Genomic DNA, 22455 nt, shown 5'->3' on the forward strand with positions numbered 1-22455 from the left:
GTGAATCAATTCTTCGAGAAATAGTTATGGAGTTTTTCTTTAAGTGGGATTTCTTTGTTTGTCTTTTTCATTTCTTCTTCTCTGAGGTAAACCAGCCCACGGCTAAAAAACTCGTAAATATACTATTTTTCTTGAATTTTATTTGAGCTCAAAGTTTTTCATAAAAATCTCTTTATATTCCCTCGAAGTTATTTTTGAAATATCGATTGGTGGGAGTTCGGCTTTGCAGTCTTTAGTTCTCTAGTACGACTGTTTAGGATTCGTCCCTACGTTTCGGCAATTGTTGGTGCCGTTGTAAGCCAATATAACACCACAGAGCAGGAGCACTGCCTCTCTGTGGTGCGCCAATAAAACGTGATTAGTCCAAAGTAGTTCGTCTTAGTCTTGTCCCCGGGGCATAAATAACACAACGTAGGGGCCTATCAACCGCTGGACGAAACAGAACGTCTTCGTCTTGCCTCCGGGGGAATCAAGACACAACGTAGGGGCCTAGTCAACCACTGGACGAAACATTGTTTCGGCCAGGATGTCTTTACGGCCCTACGCTGTGTACTTTTATTAACCGACAAGACTCCAGACGACGAGGAAGAAGTACGCAGATTCAAATTAAACGACGATTTATTCGCACCACCGTGTGGCAGTGCTCCACACGGTGGTGATATGATATAGCACACTAAAGATACCCAACGGTCGTCAACGGTCCGGTACTGCAATGGGTAGCCCGCTGTCACCGGTGTTAGCAGACATCGTGATGGATAGCATCATCAGCAGAGCAATCAATGTAGCAAACATCCCACCGCAGTACATCCGAAAGTATGTAGACGACCTGTTTTTGCTGATCCACAAGGATCGGGTGCAGGAGGTACTCGAAATATTCAACCGGCAAAACGAAAGCATCAAATTCACATGCGAAGTTGAAGAGGAAGGGAAGCTCCCATACCTGGATATGTTGATGATCCAATCGGGAGAAGGGAGAATAAAAACCGACTGGTATTCGAAGCCGATATCGTCCGGCAGAATACTGAATTTTTTCTCCTTTCATCCCATTGATCAAAAACTGGGGGTTGCAACGAACTTCATCAATCGAGTTCGGACCCTGAGCACCGTCCGGACAGAGGAGGAGAAGAACCAGCTCATCCAGAGACAGCTTTCAAGCAATGACTACCCACTGCACCTAATAAACAGAATGCTGCATCAACCGAGACCACCCGAAGTAGCAGACACACCGAACACATACCGATCCGTGGTGCACATCCCCGGCCTAACACCAACCATCAGGAAAATACTGAGGCGAAATGTTCCGTCTGTTGGCATCGCATGTAGCAACAACAACACAGTGAAACAACTGTATAAAACTACTAAAGACCCCGTTCCGTACATGCAGAAGTCCAAAGTCGTGTACAAAATAGCATGCAGAGACTGCCCCGGTTGCTACATTGGTATGACTAAGAACCAGCTGCGCACGAGAATGTATGGTCATCAAACGTTGATAAACACGTTGGATAGGAAGCTCTCAGCTGGACTCTCATACAATGATCCGGAGATACAGCTACTATCACAGAAGACTGCCTTGATGGAGCACTGTATACAGCAGCAGCACAGATTCGATGTAGGAAACCCAACAATCATTGACTGCTGTTTCAAAACACAGGCTCTCCCTGTTTTGGAAATGTGCCACATTCTCACCAATCCACATACAGTGAACCGTCGTACCGATACGGAAGACATGAGCGCTACCTACAGCTTTCTCATCGCATCGGTAGACGATCTCCGAAGAGAAAACGAACGCACAGATGGATCGAGTAACCAACACAGAGATACGCGACACACAACACAAGATCACACCGTCGGCTAATACCATATACACACGGATAAACAGCTGATCAGTAAAGGCGGCAGTCTGCACCGGCAGGTAGTACCTGTGCACCAGCTAGGGATTTCCCAAACCCAACCGGAACGAATGGCCCAGAAGTGTACCAGACGGCGTGACCCTTTTCAACCCGACGGTTTCAAAATTGAACAAATTTGTGTGACTTGTTGATTTGTGTATCGAGTGAGTTTGTGTTATGTAAATTTGTATATTTAATGTTAATTTGTGCCAATTTTAATAAAACGTTTAGGCCCTGAAGATGGTCCAATAGTCGGACCGAAACGTCGGCGATGATCAGTAATTAATCAACGCAAATTGTTAGACTGCAAGCCGAAATTTTCCATGAAAATCAACAACCATCCAGTCGAAACCTATTAACAAAACAACATGGCGGAAACACACACGTCCTTCTACGTTCTAGAGAACTTTAGACTGCAAAGCCGAACTCCCACCAATCGTTACATCCAAACAGTCGAACCCTCGAACATCCAAAATTTTGAAATAACTTCCTTCGAATGTCTTCCTAAATAGTTATCTTGAAATTTTCTTGATTTTTTTCTTGAAATTTACTTAAGGTCCCATTGACGTGACAAACATTTAGCCATACAAGCCCAACAACGTGAATCATAGGAACCTTGGATAATTATCGGACTTCAATGGCAAATATTTTACATAATGACAAACAGTCTAATGGCACCTTTTGATTTTCTTCTAAAATTTCGATCGAATTTCTGTTTATAAATTCTCGGAGTTACTCTTGGAGTTTGTCTTTACAAAATGACAGTTCCAATTGCGGTCACTGTAGAAAATTTCTGACATAAATCAGTCAGGAAATATCTTGAATTATTCCTTCTGAACACAAAGCTGGGCTTTGTGCCTTTGAGCTGCCTCTTGAATTATCTTTGGAATGATTTTTACTTTGGGACTTTTCTGGGAATACATAGTTAAAATTGACTATAAGTTTTTTTTTTCTTATATTTTGGTTTTTTTTTCTGTAATTCTCCAGAATTTTTTTTCTATAAACGCCTTGCTTTTTCGGAAATAAGTTGGCAATGAAACCTTATTTTTAAAATACAAATCAATCCTTTGGAACTTTTGGTTTTTTAAGCATTTCTCTTAAAATTGAATTTGAATTCCTTTCTAATTTTGAAAATTTACTTTTAAAGAGTATACATTTTTTTATGAAAACTTATTTTTTTTGTTCTGAAGTTTTCATTCAGGACTTTTTTATTGTTCTTTGATTTTTGTTTTGCGAATGTCCTCAAATTTGCTTGGAATTTATTTTAGATTTTCTGAAGATTTTTTCTAGAAAATTTGTGATGATTTTTTTGGTAAATGTGTTTGATTCTCTTTAAATAACTCGAACTTTCTTTTCGAAATTCTCAACACAAGGATATGCACCTTGCACGCTCCTTACTTTTTAGTAAAAATTGCTTCAGAATTTGAATGGATTTGAATGCCTTTCGAAATATATTATTTAAATTTTCCTTAGCTTTTTTTGTTTGCAAATTGTCTTTGTTGTTTTCTTTCATTTCAGCTTCCTCTTAAACCTTTCAAAATCGGGGGATGTCGGCGTCGGTGGTGTAGTGGTATGCGTGGTAACAGTAACAGTATTATTTATATTTTAATGTTTTTTTTTCTGATTGATGGCAATTATTCTTAAGAGGAAACAAACCGTCACCCGTATTGAAAAACTAAAAGGCTGTTTTTTCGTTCAAATTTCAACCAATGGCAATAAAATTTTATCACTGCACTCTGTTCACCGTCTAGATCACAGTGAAATAATTTTCAAGAGGGGTTTTGCGTATTTGTGCGAAAAAACTGCTTTTCAATAGTTGATGATTGCTGATGATTGAATGATGGTTATTTGAGCATTAAATATTTATAATTTGGAAATGATGACGCATGTAAGATGCGCTTAAATTGCTAGAAATTAAAGAGAGTGTTTTTTATTTCATATACATTATATTCATTTGTAGTGTCCAACCTATCATTATTATAAACACCTTGGGTAGATCAACCGTAGCGTTCATACAGTACCTCTTTGTATATTGTCCTTGGCTAAATTAAGAATCTTCAGTTTTGTTCAGACCATTAAGCTTACCCGGATAAAAACGAACCATTGAGTCTATTGGAAAAACTGTAGAATAACAATAGATTCTTATGTTAACAGTGAATTCTATTGTAAATGAATTGTAGAGTACTTGTTAAAATTTGATTCGTTACAATAGATTAACATTAGATTCAATTGTTACAGTATTTTCTATTGGCTAACAATATATTAACATCAGATTGTATTGTTTCATTTGATTTCCCTTTTTAGGGAATTTAGTAATTCCACCATTACTGAGTTTTCGTGCGAGTCCGTAGTGTGATGCCAGCAGCGGATGACATTTCAGTCTGTCTTGGTTCGTCGTTGCATCGCGTCGTCGTCCTGCGAGCGTGCTCGTCTTCGTACGGGGCGGTTAAGTGTTTTTTGGAGGCAAAGTGGAAGTGCCGCTTTTTTCATTCGGATCGGCCGCGTCGTCGTCGACAATTTGAATGTGCACATCGTCGTACCCGTGTGTTGTTGTAGCGGTTCAGTGTGATTTCGAGGCCAGTTTGTGGAAGATGCTGCAGCACATACGCACTGGACACTTCAAGTATGCTTATTGGTGAGCTCGTTCCATTTTATCACAATAATGAATGCTATAGGATGTATAAAATTCTGCACTGGGTTTTGTGTATTTATCTAACAAATATTGAAAAGTTCGTCACGTCATGTGTCGGGGCTAGTTCCAAATGCACATTTAGTTGGTAATAAATATTTTTCTTTCATTTTTTGCATGTACACAAAAATTTGAATGGTTCGTCATCTTCGGTGTCGACATTTGTAATATTTTAGCCCAAATGAATAAATGTTTTGACTCAAATAAACGTTGCATGAATTTCTGGATAAAAGAGAGGGTCGGTAAAAGATAGACGGCGAACCATGCGGTAAGATCTTTCTGATTTATTTATCCCGTGTTATTTTGTTAATACTTGTGAATCGATCGCGTTCAGCATTGTCTCGCGCGGAAACGCAAACTACAGATGCGTCGGTGTTTAGCATTGTGTTCTCCTTAGTTGCGAATGAATAACTTACGTAGGGTGAGTTTTGAGGCACAATAGATCGCGTTCGTCGTCCAAGGTTTAGAAGGGTATTTCTTCGCGAGCGCATTATTAATCGCGAATCAAAACATTACATTTGTTTACCACGTCAAAATCCTCAACACATCTCCATTTCCCCTGTCCAAACTCCTAGTGATTTCTCGTAGTAACGCAGAGAATTCCTCGGTTATTGGCCTAAGCGAGAATCACGTCATCATTTCCTTCCCTATCCTCAATTGACCTGCATTCGGACGCGGCCGGCGTTGGTATTGCTTATTGAAAAGTATTGGGATTGCAGCATTTACACAATGAAGAGAAAGCTAATCCCAAGCATCATCTGTTGGTTCTTTGTGTAAATGCAGTTGTCCTTGCAATAACAGAGGAGCAACCGCGGGCGGTCAATCATGCTCATGCTCATGCTCATTTCAGCTTCCTCTTAAACCTTTTCTACCTTAAACCGAGTGGCGACTGATGATGGTTCCATCTGCAACCTCATCACACTGTTGCAACAATTGTGGTTCATGAATCTTCATTTACATCCGCGTGACTTGCAGCTTGCACTCAGCCACCACCCCCACGATGCACTCCGATTTCAACAATGGAGAAAAATTTAGCACTCTAACTAACCTCGTAAAAGTTTATTCTTTACGAGCCACTAGCATGCAATAATTGTGGAAAGTCTTGAGGTTGGTGTATTCTCGCTGCTTTATCGACAACAAAAGCAAAAATCCTGTCCCGTGACTGTCAGAACACAGGGTAGGACAAACATTCCAAGTCGGTGTGGTGAAAAGTCGTCACGGCGAACCAAACGAGAAACAGGGTACACGATGATAAATATCATTTGCAACAACTTGTGCCACTGCGCGGTTCTGATTTGTTTCTGCTGCTTAGATTAAACAGAAACATTTCAGAGATAACTGACGGCACGGCACTGGTCCACCACACACCGTTTCTGTGGTTGGGTGGGGGTGGAAAGGACTTGAAAAATGAACGCAACCGCGAGGTCCGCAGCAACTTTGTTGACGGGCGATTTATGGCTTAGGGCTGGTTCTATGGTCTTCGTCGTCGGAAGTAGTAAAATTATTAACTGCTGACGGCGGCGACGTCAGTCTGCTTGATGGAACGTATCAGCATGAACTACCCAGCCACCTCCCCCTTCTTGCGAACACAGACGGCGGCGGAAGAAAATGGTTTCAAGTTCACCATTGGACTCTCGCGCTCTGTGGTAGGCATCATGAATCATCCGTAACGGAAAGGACATAATGCCGAATCCAAGCTGGTTTTCGTCTGGACAAAGGTGTACGCAATGCGGTATAGGGCCTTGGGATGGGGTGCTCCGGCATTGAACTTGGCTTCGAGGAGTGAAATGAAAAACACGTGCCTTAGTCGTTACCGGTAGATTTTAGGAATCACATTACTTTATTACATCCAGGTAATTCTAAGGAAATATCAGGAGAAGTTCTATAAGAATTTTAAGAAAAATTATGAAAGAATTCCAGAAAAAGTTCCAAGGGAGTTTCAGAAAAAATTACAGAGGAGTTTAGGACAAGATATTTGGAGTACATGGCTCAAAATTTCTAGAGCACCGTTTTTAAGAACCGTTGAACGGATTTGGATTAAAATGCATCACGCTGTTGACAACCACTGAACAATTAGCGTGATGCATTTTCATCCAAATCCGTTCAACGGTTCTGAAAAACGGTGCTCTAGAAATTTTGAGCTCTCTCTCTCTCTCTCTCTTCTTGGCGTAACGTCCTCATTGGGACAAAGCCTGCTTCTCAGACCGGGAATCGAACCCGTCACCCTCAGCATGGTCATGCTGAATACCCGTGCGTTTACCGCCTCGGCTATATGGGCCCTTGAGAAATTTGAGCTATGTACTCCAAATACCTTGTCCTAAAAGAATTTTAGGATAAACTCTTGGGAAATTTCAGTAGAAATTCCAAGGGAATTTCTAAAGCAACTCCATAGGAGTTTCAGGAAAAATACCAAAGAAATTTGAGGAGAGATAATTTCAGGTGAAATTTTAAACAAGAAAGAGAAATTCAAAGGAAACTTCAGGAGAAATCTGAAAAAAATATATTGAAATTTCTTCAAAAACTAAAAAGAAACAATTTTAGAGAGAATTTCAGAAACACAATTTCAAGGGTTATGGGTACAAAAAACACACACGAGAAAATATAATTATTCTTAGGGAGTTCCAGGAAAAAATCCAAGAATTTTTTGAAGAATCTCCAAGGAAATTGAGAAATCTCCGAAGGAGTTTTTGAAGAAAGACCAAGTGCTTTTCGAGGAACATTCTAAGGATATTTAAGGGGAAATCCCAATTGAATTTGAAGGAAAACTGCTAGGGACTATTAGCGAAAATTCAAAGAAAAATTTAGTAGAAATTACAAAAGCACCTCAGAGGAAATTTTTCAAGAAATTTTAGAGAAGTTCCAGAGGAATTTCTGAGAAATTCAGCGAAAATTCTCATGAAATTTTCATGGAAATTCCATGAGAGTTTAAAGGTGCAATTCCAAGGGAATATCAAAGTAAAAAAAAACTTACTTTCAAGGGAAACTTCAGGCACAATCCAAAAGAAATTTCTGGGCAAATTCTGAAGAAATGTCAGGTAAATGTCAAGGAAATTACTGAGAAAACTTCTAAGAAATCTTTTGGGAAACATCGAATAAAAATTTCTGTGCAAATTTCTAAGGTATTTCTGGGAACGTTTTAAAGAAATTTCTAAGGAAATTTCAAAGAAATTTTTAGAAAAATATCAAAGGAATTTTTGAGGGAAATTTAACATGAGTTTCTGGGGATTTTTCAAAAAGAATTAGAGGATTTCCTGGACAAATTCCAGAGATATGTCTATCGAAATTTTAGAGGAGTTTCTGGGAAAACTCCAGAACAATTTCTGATGAAATCTTAGAGAAATTTTTTTGGAAATTCCAGAGAACTTTTTGATGAAATTTCTGAGAAAATTCCGAAAGAACTTCTGTGGAAATTTCAGATGGGAACATCCATAGAACGCATAAATTAGCATAGAAGCTCTGGCGAAAATCCATAGAAGTTTTCGACAAAACTACAGAATTTCTGAAAAAAAAAAACCATACCAATTTTATGGTGAAATACCAGAGAAATTTCTGGCGAAAATAGGGATGAATTTCTGGCCAAATTCTAGTGGAATGTCTGAGCAAATTCCAGATAAATTTCGATGGATTTTCCACAGGAATTTCTGGGGAAATTCCAGAGAATTTCCATGGAAAAACCTAATTAATTCGAGGAATACTCTAGAGAAGTTCATGAAGAAATTTCAGATCCATTTTTGAGAAAATTGCAGAGGAATTATCTAAAGAAATTCCACAGGCAAAATTCCACAAGAATTTCTGGGGCAATTACAAAGGAATTTATGAGAAAATTTTAGAGGTTTTATTTACCAAAAGAATTATTGGAAAAACTATAAGCTATTTTTAAAAAAAATTTCAGACAAGTTTTTGGAGCGTTATTAGGAAATTTCTGAGAAAATTCCAAGAAGTTTGTAGAGAAATTGCAAAGGATTTAATGGGGAAATCCCAGAGGAATTCCAAGGGAAATTCTAGAGATGTTTTTCAGGAAATTCCATAGGAATTTCCGAGGCAATTTACAAGAAATTCCAGAGGAATTTTGAGCAAACTTTTCAGATGAATGTCGAGACAAATTCGAGAGGAATTTCGAGAGAAATTCTGATGGAATTTTGAGTGCGATTCCGGGGGAAATTCGATGGAAATCTCATAGATATTCTCAATGATATTCCAAGAGAATTCCTCAGTGAATCAAAGTGGAGTTTCGAAGAGTATTCCTGGATTTTCTTAAGAAATGTTAGGAAATTGCAGGGAAATTTAGATGAAAACTCCAGAGAAATTTCAATGGATATTCCAGAAGTAACGGTGTCTGTGCGAAATGTTTTATCGGGGAGTCTGAAACAATTTTTTCGTGATTTCTAGAACAAATTTCCGAAAATTCCAATTTTTTGGGTACTTTTTACTCAAAATTTGTATGTGAAAAAGACCCCCGATAGATCATTTCCCTCTTAGCCTCAAACGAATGCATAGACCCTTAGCTTTCGTTTGGTGGGTGACTTATGAATACTGATTTTTTTTTCTAATAATCTTCTTCTACCATAAACACCGTGAGTTATTTTTAGGAAATTCTCAAAGGAATATCGTGGACAATTTCAGAGCGACTTCTACGTGAATTTCAAAAAAAAAATGGGAGATATTCCGGATGAATTTTGAGGGAAATTGCAGAGAAATTATGAGGGTTATTCCTGAAAAAATCCTTGGGAATTTCTAAAAGAATTTTGAGGGTAATTTCTGAAGAGTATCTGGGGGAAATGCACAGAATTTTTTGAAAAATTTCTGTAGAAATTCTAAAGAATTATAGTGAAAACTATAATGGAATTTCTAAAAAAAACTTCAGTCGACCTTTCAGGAAAATTTCAAAAAAAAAGGCATTTCTTGAAATATTCCAAATAAATTTCTGGGGAAATTTCTAAAGTTAATTTTGGAGAAATTCCAAATTATTATCTGGAAAAATTTAAAAAAAATATCTGGAAAAATTACAAATAAATATCTAGAAAATATCCAGAGGAATTTCTGGAGAAATTTTTAAAGAAATTTCATTTGATTTTTTTTAAATTTTTAAGAAATTTCTGAAGAAATTTTGAAGGAATTTCTGGAGAAATTTCTAAGGAATTTCTGGACAAATTTCGAAGGAATTCCTGATAAATTTCCAAGGCAATTTCTTGGAAAAAATGAATTTCTGGAAGATATCCAGAATAATTTCTGGACAAATTTCTGGGGAAATTTCAAAGGGTTTTTGGAGATATTTTGGAGGAATTTCTGGAGAAATGTTGAAGGAATTTCTGAAGAAATTTTAAAGGAATCAATGGAGAAATTTCGAATGAATTTTTGGAGAAATTTTGAAGGATTTTTTTTGACAATTTCCAACTGAATTTCTTAAAAAAAATCTTAAGAGTATTCTAAGGCAACTCTAGTAAAAAATCAGAGAAATTCTAAAGGAATTCCTGGAAAAATTCTAAAGGAATCACTTCAGAAATTCCGCCCTGGAAGAATATTTAGCCAAATTCTAAAGGAATTTCTACAAAAATCCCCGAATTCCTGAAGAATTCCAGAGGAGTTTCAGTAGAAATGCCAGAAGAATTTCTGGAAAAATACCAAAGAATTTTGAGGAGAAATTCCAAGGAAATTTTTTCTGACATTTCAAAACAATTTCCGGAAAAGTTCCAAAAGAGTTTCTGGAGAAATTCTTAACGGAATCTCTAGGGATGAGCTTCGGCTGAATGACTGCTGATTTTTGAGAAATTTGGACTCAAAATAAATTCAAGAGAAAATTTTAACGCAGTAAGCACTAGAGAATCACAAGGAATGTGTTACAAGATAATTTGGAAAATGTTTGAAATGATTTCGGCAAAACATTTCAAGAGAAGTTCAACAAAACTTTTACTAGGAAATTATGCAGAATTTTCAATGAATTTTTAGGATGACTTTTTGTTATACTCAATATAATTTAAACGAAAAATTTTAAAATAAAATCAAAAAGAAAATTCAAAAGTTTTCCAATAGGAATTTCAAGGGTAAGTTTTGAGGAAATGAAAAAAATATTATCAATAAAAATTTCTGGAAAAAATTGATAATTTTGGCTTGATACTTCCTCCATGACTGAAAGAGTGCCAATTTCGCCCTGAACAGCCCAATATCCTCTCCAATCCATTATCTAATTCAGATTCTCGTTAAGGGTTGCCTCTTCCGCCAATTCTTCCCACCACCAACCATGTAATTCCATTAGAAGTGGTAGACCGCCTCCTGTCTATTACCTACCAGCCGGCCAATGAATGCGTGCCTGTGTCGTTCGCAAGTATCGCATCGAGAGCACCAGCCAGCCGGGGCCAGACGTTGTGGTCATAAATTATCCGGATTTTGATCATAATTAGCATAAACCGGTACACACCGGCAAACACAATTCAACTTCCTTCGCCGCTTCCTGATGGGCCGGGGCTAACAATAACGAGCCTACCGGCGCTGAATAGACTGCTGGCTGCTTCTTTCACCGTGTAATAAGCACACATTTATTAAGTGGATCCTTCCCTGTTGACTTCTGTTTTGCCTTCCTGTCTGCCTGCCTGCCTGCTGTGAGAGAACCGAATCCTTATGCGTCCCGCGGTCTGCAGCGGTGAAATAACAATAGGCCTACCGGGAATCAAAGGGAAATTGGTGTAAGATGGACCATAGAGAGTGGAGGTAAATTTTGCAAAAAGGAAGATAATTTGAGAAATTTCAATCGTATATTAAATGTGAAGGTATGATGCATCTTTCAAAAGGCATCACAGCTTTGGAAATCTTGCAATTTAAGCAATTCAAAGATATTAAATTGAACTTATATATGGAATCCTGAGTCTAGATATTCTGTAATATTAAATGTATTTGAGACTTTTCTAAGATGGTTCATATGACCTCAATATCCCCTATAACGTCAAAAGGAAGCCGAAACAACCACCGCATCGTTTCTACTGACGCATTCAAAAAATCTGCCACCGCAGCAAAAAATCAACCCCAAACCCGCGGTGAGCTAATAAATCACAAACCATCACTAACTCAAAAAGGAACCGCGCTGCTGCTGCTGCTATGCTGAGATTTGAGCGGAACGAAAAACAGGACCGCAATCCTTGCTTCCTTTTGTCGGATCGAGAGTCGGTCGATGCACGCCGCACTCAAAGTCGTTTGACTGACTGCCGGTGTGCTCGTTATTGTACCCGAACAATAATTAATCACCATAAATATGACACGACGATCCCTCCATTCATATATAGAGCCATTCACTCATTCAATAAGCCCCTAATGGGGTGACATGAATAAAAAATGAAGTGTATCGAGTTCCGTTGAGTAACAACCCTTTCTTTTGTGCTGAGGCTGGCATATGTAGATTTATACTCTGTTTTTTGCGTTTACCCTTTCCGGTTGTGCTATTGTATGCTAAGCTGACGCCATATAATAATGATGACGGATCCTTATGAATTCAATCAGGGGTGACAGATATAGTGGTAGGAGTTGAAAAGGACTCGAGTTCATTTCTTCCTCTCAGTTCCTTTGGTTCTTTTAGTTCCTTTATTTCTTCTAGATCCTTTAGTTCCTTTAGTTCTCTTAGTTTCTGCAGTTCCTTTAGTTCCTTCAGTTCCTTTAGTTCCTTTAGTTCCTTTAGTTCCTTTAGTTCCTTTAGTTCCTCTAGTTCCTTTAGTTCCTGTTGTTCCTGTAGTTCCTTTATTTTCTTTATTTCCTTTAGTTCCTTTAGTTCCTTTAGTTCCTTTAGTTCCTTTAGTTCCTTTAGTTCCTTTAGTTCCTTTAGTTCCTTTAGTTCCTTTAGTTCCTTTAGTTCCTTTAGTTCCTTTAGTTTCTTTAGTTTCTTTAGTTCCTTTAGTTCCTTTAGTTCCTTTAGTTCCTTTAGTTCCTTTAGTTCCTTTAGTTCCTTTAGTTCCTTTAGTTCCTTTAGTTCCTTTAGTTCCTTTAGTTCCTTTAGTTCCTTTAGTTCCTTTAGTTCCTTTAGTTCCATTAGTTCCTTTAGTTCCTTTAGTTCCTTTATATTCTTTTGTATCTTTAGATCATTGAGATCCTTTAGTTCCCTTAAGATCTTTATTTCTTTTAGTTCCCTTATGTCCTCTAGATCCTTAGGATGCTTTGATTCCTCTAGTTCCTTTTGATCGTTTAGTTCGTTTAGTTTCTCAAGTTGCTTTAGTTTCTTATGTTTCTTATGTTTCTTTAGTTTCTTTAGTTCCTTAAGATCTCTTAGATAAGGATCTTCCTTAAGATCCTTCAGTTCCTTTAGATTCTTAAGTTGCGCTAGTTCCATAAGATCCATTAGTTGCTGTAGTTCCTGTAGTTTCTGAAGTTTCTTTAGTTATTTTAGTTCCTTTAGATTCTTAAGTTGCTTTAGTTTCTTACGATCCTTGAGTTGCTTTAGTTGCTTTAGTTCCTTTAGATCCTTTAATTGCTTTAGTTTCTGAAGTTGCTTTAGTTACTTTAGTTCTTTTAGTTCCTTTAGATGCTTCAGTTCCTTTTGTTTATTAAGTTGCTTTAGTACCTTTAGTTCTTTTAGTTCTTTTAGATCCATAAGAAATTAAAGGAACTAAAGGAACTAGTTTCTTTAGTTCCTTTAGTTCTTTTAGATCCTTTAGTTCCTTAAGATCCTTTAGTTCCATTAGATCTTTAGTTCCTTTAGGTTCTTAAGTTGCTTTAGTTTCCTAAGTTCCTTTTGTTTCTTTAGCATCTTTAGTTCCTTTAATTTCTCAACCCATATCCGCCCAGCGTCCTATTTATAGGACAGATGCCTCGAACGCCCAGCGTCCTATAAATAGGACAGTCCTTTTGATGTGAATATCTCCAGAATTATGCAAAATTTTATAATACTTTCTTCAGAGAAGATGGTCTCCACACCCATACCTTGCTCATAGTGGACAATATAGTTTGTGACTGGTTCACTAGGTGGCGTAAACGATGCTGCAAAGATTACATATTGTCGCGATCTATGAGCTTCATTTCCAATGCGAAAATAATTGATTTCCCTGGAATCTTGACAATAATTAATGATTTATAGTTCATTTCTTCGGCAGAGTCGTTTATCAATACATACAAAAGTCAATGTATGTATGATTGTATGTTTATATGCTTGTATTGTTTATATGTTTGTATGTTTGTCTATTTGTATGTTGATATGTATGTATGTATGAATGCATATGGCATAACTCTGGAATGCGTCAAGAAATTTCAATCAAATTTGGCATACACATTCCTTAGGATGTGAATGTGGTAGCAGAGTTATTGGAATTCAAGATGGCGGCTTAGGTTCCAAGATGGCGGTCAAAACTCCAGGATATATGCTTTTTAACGGCAATGCTGCTTCGGATACTATGCAATATGGGTATCTATCGATCGGGCTTCATGAGTAGAACTTAAAAATGAATATCCGACGCCATTTTGAAATCCAATATGGCGGACCATATCCAAGATGGCGACCATGGGATGGTAGTTTAATCTATAATACCATGCAATATGGGTATCTATCGATCGGGATTGATGAGTAGAAGTAAAAAATCGATATTTTACGCCATTTCTAAATCCAAGATGGCGGACCATATCCAAGATGGCGGCCACGGAATGAGAGTTTGAGCTATGATACCATGCAATATGGGTATCTATCGATCGGGCTTCATTAGTAGAACTCAAAAATAAATATCCTATGCCATTTTGAAATACAAGATGGTGGACCATATCCAAGATGGTGGCCACGGAATAGTAGATTGAGCTATGATACCATGCAATGTGGGTATCTATCGATCGGGCTTCATGAGTAGAAGTCAAAAATCGATATTTGACCCTATTTTTAAATCCAAGATGGCGGACCATATCCTAGATGGCAGCTATGGAATGGTAGTTTGAGCTATGACACCATGTAATATGGGTATCTATCGATCAGGCTTGATGAGTATGGTAGGGTAGTGGGAGGGTAAACGGTAGAGAAGGCGGTCTGGTAGAGGGTTTGGGTGAAGGATACAGTAGAGGGAGTGGAGTAGAAGGTTAGGGTAGAGGATAGGGTAGACGGTAGGAAAGTGGGTAGGATAGAGAGTAGGGTTGAGGGTGGGATAAAGGTTAGGGTAGAGAGTAGGGTAGACGGTACGATTAAACACAATATAGACTAGAGGGTACGGTAAAGGATAATGCAGTGGTTATGGTAGAGTATAGGGTAGAGGGTATGGCAGATGGTAGGGTTGAAGGTTTATAATAGAGCGTAGGACAGAGGGTTGGAAAACAGGGCAAATAAGGCAGTAAGGTAGAGGCTAGAGAGTGGGGTGAAGAATTGAGATGAGATTAGATGAGCTGAGGTTTTTTTTCGAGACACCTTCAGGAATTCTTTACAGGACTTGTTACCGGCGGGTAACATTTGCCGTAAAATATTAGTTTGATGAGTGCGTGAGTTTAGGGAAACTAATGTGCAGTTGGCGCAAACTTGCAACCGTCAATTTGTTTTCCGCGCCTGGGCGATGATGCGCATACGTGTGGAGATACACCGCCTGAGTGCGGTGGGTGGCGGCCTCCACTGAACCGTAACTGGGTGTAGGCGGAAAAGGATGACCCGAGAGAGTGAGCGAACCTTCGAGGGGGAGATAGGATCGGCGAAGAAAATCGAGGAGTTAGTTGTTAGACAGCAGCAAAAGAAAGCGGTGAAAGATATCGAACACTGTAACCGTCACGTAATCCTGCCGCGTTTTGGTGAAGAAAAAGTGTGTGCTGGTCAAGCTAAGCAAAAAGTAGGCCAGTTTCAAGGCTGTGAAGAGTGGAATTTGCCTCGCGGGACCTCCGTGGGCATCCTTAGATCACGATCGGGCGCAAGCCCGACACTCCATCGTCCACCATATTACGGCCCAGTGCGAAACCTCGTGGCCCGTGATGAAGACCCGCCAGTCGTCAATCGTATAGTTGTGCTCATCGAGCGGACCTGGTGTGATGGTTAGAACACTTGACTATCACGCCGAGGACCTGGGATCGAATCCCACTCCCGACAAACTCACAAAAATGTGGGTTCTTCCTTCGGAAGGGAAGTAAAGCGTGGGTCCCGAGATGAACTAGCCTAGGGCTAAAAATCTCGTTAATACAGAAAGCAAAAAAAAAAAAGCATCGAGGGCCGTGCCCCTCCTTTTCATTTTCGGCACTCGTAGCACCCTCGCCGCCAGCCATCTTCCGGCCGGTTCATATCACCTTCGCAGCCAGCCGATCGAGGCTTGGTCGTCGCAAGTCGTCCAACTCGGACTGAAGTTCCATTCCACGTGCCCGAAGCCATCGCCATCCCGGCCATTCGTTCAGTGCCCGGCCGTTGAAAGCCGGCCCTTTTGGTCCCAAGCCCCGGCGATTCCACGTGTCCGAAGCTCCACCACCGGCCTGGTCACCTGCTATCGGCCACGCCAAGAACATTTCCTCCGGTCGCCGCCATCACCCAACGTTTCACGCCCGACCGTCGACAGCCGGCCAATCCACGCGCCCGAAGGTCTGTCTCTCCGATCCCGGCAACCCCAGTTGGATCACCTCGGGCCGAAGCCATCGCCAGACCGAGCGCTCGATACTGGAAACCCGGACTGCTCCCCATCGTAGCCACCGCCACGGCTCCAAGCTGCCACCGTCGTCGCTCCGCCGCCCGCCACTGAAGTCATCCGAATCGTCAGAGAAGCGTGTCTGCCCAGGGTCGGCGTTTATACGGATCTACAATAAACCGTTTAACTGTGAGTATTGCTATTATTTAGGATCCTGCACTCCGAAAACTCCCCCTTCGTCCGTTCGCCCTGAGACCCGGTTCCAGAAGAGGCCGTGAGAGCACACCCCAGAGGCTGCCGCCGGCTCAGACCAGCAGCCTGGGGTTTTGGGCCGGTTTCCCTCTGAAACCCAGCCGAGAGGTTCCGGGGCCAAAAATAAGGGTCTTATAGATTTCTTCAGGCATTCCGTTCGAATCTTCCCAGGTGTATTCCCAGGATTCCTTCAGATGTTGCTTCAGATATTGCTGTACGTATGGCTACGGAGTTCTATTCAGGTATTTTTACAGGGGTTGCTTTGGAAAATCCTGAAAGGTTTCTTTTAGTTATTCTTTTCTGCATTCCTTCAGGGATTTGTGCTGGAATTCTTTTAGAGATTCCAGAGTCATCAGGAATCATGATCATCTCTCTAAGGATTCCATCAGGTATTCTTCACAGGATTCCTTCACGAAAAACTTCAAAGATTTCTGCCAGAATTGCTTTAAAAAATTCTGAAAGGATTCTTTCAGAAATTTTAACCACCGTTCTTCCATGGATTTCTGCTGGAATTACTTCACAGATTCTTTTTAGTATACTTTCAAAGTGTTCTGTCGAAACATATTCAGAGGATCCTAATGGAATGCTTTCTACGAGCCGGGATCCTTGCTCGGAATTTATACAGCAATTCCTCCCGGGATTTCTCCTGTGATTATTTCAGGGATTCCTATCAAGCTTTCAGCTGAGATTCCCTCAGAATTCTACCAGATATGCCTCTCAGAATTCCTTCAGTAAATCCTCTCGAGATTCCTTCAGTGATTTCTACCGGGAATGTTCTTCCCCCCAGCGTTATGTTTTTCAGACTTTTGTACGTAATTCTAAATTGCAATTGGTAGACCGAATAAAATAGAATTTTTGGGTGGTTTATCATTTTTCATGTAGCCGAAAGACATCTTCTCGATGTAACATTGATAATGCCCAGACTAGCACCATAAAACCCGCATATAGTTCACGATTAAAATCATGGAGTAGTACAAACATAAGTGGAGAGGCCGTGTAGAGTATATCTGGTTGAAATTTTGTATCAAAACATGGAATGATGAAGGACCTGGGCGTGTTAGTGAAATACCTGTAAGTACGAGACACTGAAGACGACCTTTTAGTTGAGATCGAAATAAGTATCTGTCAAAAGATACAAATTAAAAGGAACAGTATTTAACACAATTTTCTTTTTAAAACATGCAATATTTCTGAAAAGTTTATGTATGGTGAGTACGTAAAGAGAGTGTGTGGGGTACTAAAGGAAAAACTCAATTATTTTATTCGAAATCATTATCTGTGTAAATCTGACTTCTACAGTATTTTAACGTTTGGTTATGCTACACATAGTGAGCACTCTATTTGATTTGTTACAAAAAAATAAATTTGAGAAATGTAGAACACTGCAGTCGAATCTACATGAAAATACAAGTACCATGCATTGTATACTTTTAGGCGTTTATCGGGTTATATTTCTTCCCCAGTTTAAAAGTCATTTTTCTATTCTTTATGAGTGGTTATAATTTCTTTCACTTGTTTAGAGCTATATTGTATATATAAGCCCAACTAACAATTGCAAGTCACAAACAAGCAAGCTTGCTGAATTGTTACTGGATAATGGTAATGATAGCTGAACTAAAATTATGCTAAACACATTACTGTTTAAATGATTTTTCGATTGAGAAAGTAGTCAATGTTCGACTTTCCTCATCGGTATCAACTTTGATAAATTAAAACACTTTTCAAACGTTTAACAAGAAATTTATTCGGCAAGCATTGATCCCTTAACAAAGGAGTTTAACAAAACATTTGTCAGCATCTTATTACGCTGATGTATCGATAAGCATATGCTCCTGAACAATGTGCTTTTCACTTGTCAAATAAATGCCTTCAGCCCGTCATAGTTTGACTAGGAACTTTGTTCGGATTATGGGACAAATCATGGCTAAAACTGTTTAGACAACCAAGTTATTAAAGAACTAATATTTTAAACGAATCAGATAAAATAAAACAGAATAGAATTATGTAGTTTAACATTGAGTGCAAAAAGACGTAATCAACGTAAAAATGAGGCATGTAACAAGATATCTTGTACCTTGATTATTATATTTTTTATCTTCCGCAGCAGTTCGATTGTAGGAGACACTTGGATCGATGCATTTGACATTGTAGTGCTGTCGTGTTTACTGAATATTGTTCCCGTAGTCACCTAGATAACCAAACAGCATTCAGAAATCGACACATTTCAAGTATCCCTAAACATCCATATGCACTTTTTATTGAACATAACATCAAGATTCCATGACAAAAGCATAAATAAAAAAAAATGCTTAACGGATCTTCGACTGAGCATGAGAAGATAACCTGAACAGATGCTCTGAAGCCACCATGTCCAAGACCATACCGCACCACATATTGTCACACATTTTTAAAGATCGATATTTTATAATAAAAATAAAAATATATTCATATCGCAATTAATTCGTCTGGAAACATTATCTTCAATAAGGACCAACACTTTTTGGCCGCATTCGATACAAGTTTTCTCACCGTGCGATAAAAATACTGACAGCGAAATCAGAATGGAAATCACGTGTTTTGGGCTGAACAGTTGTTAAGTATAAGGCGTTGTTCAGTTGATTACCATGTGCTGTGCTAATTCACCACTGCTGAACACAAGTTCAGGAGTGACCATTATTGAGTCATGGGAAGATTATGTTTTGCTTTGGGTGCTGCATCTCACCATCTCTAGGATGGCGCAGATAGGAAGGCATGCGGCTGGCAATCGACAGGTCTCGAGTTCTAATCCGGATTTAGGTAATTTTATATGTAATTCTTATTTCATAATAGGTGTTCTCATAATAATAATAATAATTACTCTCGTTCAAAACTTTTGCATTTTATTTATTTTCAGTCATTTTTGCCAAAGCTGAATAACAACTTTCCTGTACATTTGTAAAACGTTTTGAAGAACAAAAAATTAAGTTGGTGCACAACATGATGCTTTATAACTTCTCCAAATTTGTGTGAACAAAACCCGAACATAGGTTGCACGTGAAAATAATTCAAATGTTATTCAACATTATGTTGAATTAATTCGTCATAATGGTGTTTGTTAAATGAGTGATTGTTAGTTGGGAGGATCAGAATATAATGACAGCGTAGAAGTTGTACTAAAATAGAACTCGAGAAAATTATCAGATATTGAGGACCTACAATGAAGAATTTTTTTGGAACTACACCATAGACTTCCATTTTTTTCATCGAATCATGCTTATTAAATTGGAACTTGACCTTTGATAACAAATTTATTTAAAGATTTGAATTGTGAGACACCTTGGGCGTTAACGGGTTAAGCTGCTTCAGTTCCTTTAGTTTTTTAGTTCCTTTAGATGTTTTAGTTTCTTTAGTTTCTTAAGTTGCTTTAGTTCCATTAGTTCCTTTAGTAATCCTTAGTCCAATGTTCCTGAAGTGCTCATGTGCGCATAGAATATTACAATCAATCTTTAAGCAACACTGTTCAGCGTTTCAGTTCCTTTCATTTGGCTTGAAAAACTGTTGAATATCGAACTAAATAAGCTCCTAACCTCGGCTGTGACGAATCCACCACAATTTTCTGTCTTGTTCCTCCCACCCAGATCCGATATCCCATTACCATCATCATCAACGATACCATCCCACTAACGTTGAGCCCAAAACCAATCTCTTCGCACAATCGCAACGCATAGCAGCACCACCGCAGAAGCCTGATTTCGAAAATTACCCAATATCCATTTTCCATTTTTGGCCTCGCCTCTACATTGCCACCTAACTGGTGCCGTCTTGCGGAATCCACTGCAGCCAGCAGCTCAAGAGATTCAGGGTGCCAATTTGCACTGCCACAGAGATTCGAGGCCTTCGGAAGCTTACCAGCCAGCGACCTCAAATATTCAGATTTAATAGCTAATAGCTTTGGGGGAAAATGCCGCTAGGGCCTCTGCCGCCAGAGCAAGGCCGTCATCGCCGCCGCTGCTGTTGGTGCTGCTATTTTAATCCAATATCCTCGTCGATCGTGGAAAAATAACAATTTCGAAACGCAATCTAAATATCCGCACCTCCTCCAGTCATGGGCCGTGGCAGACACGGCGCGCGAAATAAAATCGAACAACATTGTGCAGATTCACATTCAATTAGAAATGGGGATTGCGCTTTGCAGCTCGGAGTTTGGGATTAAATTTTTAAACCATCATCGGAAGCAGTCTGTGTGGCAACGGCGGCGGCACAAGCTTCGGAAGCGACGAAGTCTATGGCTCTTATCGGATGTTCAGTGCGTGCCAGACCGAGTCCCATTTGTCAAGTGTGGCACGTGGTTGGGACATGAACAAAAAAAATGTGACTAAACAAATATGTATGACTTTCCGGGTCGGTAGCTTCCACCAGGTCAATGTGGAGATAAACCACGTACAATCTGTTAAAGAGGTAGGCAGCCGAAGGTATAGCATGTTGTTGGTTATAACCCTTTTTGGGGTAAAACGATGAGTGTGTGCAGTGCACGCATTGCACACAGATTAGTTCTAGGTTTGCTGTTTAATTATGCAATGTAATTAATTGCCTAAATAATTAAAAAAAAAAACCAGATTAATCCACCTAGTGGTGGTAGTGCCTTTCTCGTCGAATATGTACTCATGATCTTTCCGTCGACGTTTGCCGATCCTGAGAATACTTATACGCTCAATACAGTTCATGTAAAATTTGACCTTATGAAAAAAAATGCAGAAATGGAAATTTTCCATTCAATATTAAATTGCAATGAGATGCGCGAGGGATCAACCAGCCGTACCCAAATTATGCACAGTAACTTGAGACGCAAAAGGAGATTGGAAAAACTTTATTCAGTGTTGATGCGACAATTTTTGAACATGTATCTCATGGGTTACAGTATATCGAGCACTCGTCTATAATGTCATGATCATTGAATAGCTTTTAAAGAATTTGATAATATTGATGTTTTATTTTGTTACGATACTGAGTAGCTGTTGATGGAAAATATTGAATTTTTGATAATGAACATAAACGAGTTTAAACGAGTGCGAAGAGCTGCCAAAACATTAGCACAATGGTTATATGTATATAGTCAAATTGTATGAAAAACAGTTATTTAGTTCGGATTTCGTTCGTAGATATCGAAAAATAATTAAAATGCCATAAAAATGAAATTGAGATCTTAAAAATACTGAAACCTTATTCATTTAGGCTAAAACTAGCAGACTACTATGATTTGGCAATTTTTGCCAGGTATTTCAAATCTGGACCACTGTGCACCACATGAATTTAAAATGGTGTGATTTGATGAGATTGCTTTGGCCACGATTTTATTCTCTTGCATATATGAATACTGCGACCATTTCTTCATTTTAAATCTTACCGTCAGTGGGGGTGTCATTGGGCCAAAACTGCATAGTTCACCCCTTTGTAGATCGTCACAACCATATTTTAGCTCTAAATCAATGTTGAATTCAGTAGACACGTTCAGTTTTATGTTGTTTAGGATTGTTTAAAGTATAAATGCTTCAACTTCAAGGACAAGGTGTTTAGAGTACATAGCTCAAATTTTCTAGAGTACCGTTTTTTAGAACCGGTGAACGGATAAGGATGTAAATGCATCACGTGGATTGTTCAGTGGCTGTCATCAGTGTGATGCATTTTGATCCAGATCCATTCAACGGCTCTAAAAAACGGTGAGCTAGAAAATTTGAGCATGTACTCCAAATACCTTGTCCTTAATTTTGACAATAATATAGCCAAATTGAAATTGGCCCAATTTTACCCCTTCTAGTTGACCCAAATTTTGTCTGAAACAATTTTCTTGCTAACCGTTCATCAGGTTACCGAAAATGCTGCTGTTTGATGTGTCGCATGCATGAGTTTGGTTCATTCTTATATTTGGCCACTTTCGGTTGGACATCCGGAACCGGTTCCGGTACACTACCGGTTCAGCTATGGTCAGAGACTAGTTTCTTGCTAACCTTTCACTATGTTATCAAAAAAGCCGCACTCTGATGCATGGGTTTGGTTCACTTTTATATTTGGCCACTTCCGTCGGGACATCCGGAAACGGTTCCGGAAG

The 22455-nt window shown here is 39.0% G+C and overlaps 1 protein-coding gene across 1 annotated transcript; it reads left to right on the forward strand.

The window, feature by feature from the left end:
* Positions 1-540: 540 nt before the first annotated feature.
* On the forward strand, positions 541-2277 carry LOC134291961 (uncharacterized). Its single transcript, XM_062860512.1, has 2 exons — positions 541-2053; positions 2121-2277. Exon 1 carries the CDS (start codon positions 713-715, stop codon positions 1853-1855), a length of 1143 nt encoding a protein of 380 aa, XP_062716496.1. The 5' UTR covers positions 541-712; the 3' UTR covers positions 1856-2053; positions 2121-2277.
* Positions 2278-22455: the final 20178 nt, after the last annotated feature.

The sequence above is a fragment of the Aedes albopictus genome, chromosome 3 (assembly GCF_035046485.1).
Source record: "Aedes albopictus strain Foshan chromosome 3, AalbF5, whole genome shotgun sequence".
Classification (NCBI taxonomy): domain Eukaryota; kingdom Metazoa; phylum Arthropoda; class Insecta; order Diptera; family Culicidae; genus Aedes; species Aedes albopictus.

Bases quoted from the DNA above. Each gene is read 5' to 3' on its own strand.
- LOC134291961 (XM_062860512.1), top strand. From the start codon at position 713: ATGGGTAGCCCGCTGTCACCGGTGTTAGCAGACATCGTGATGGATAGC.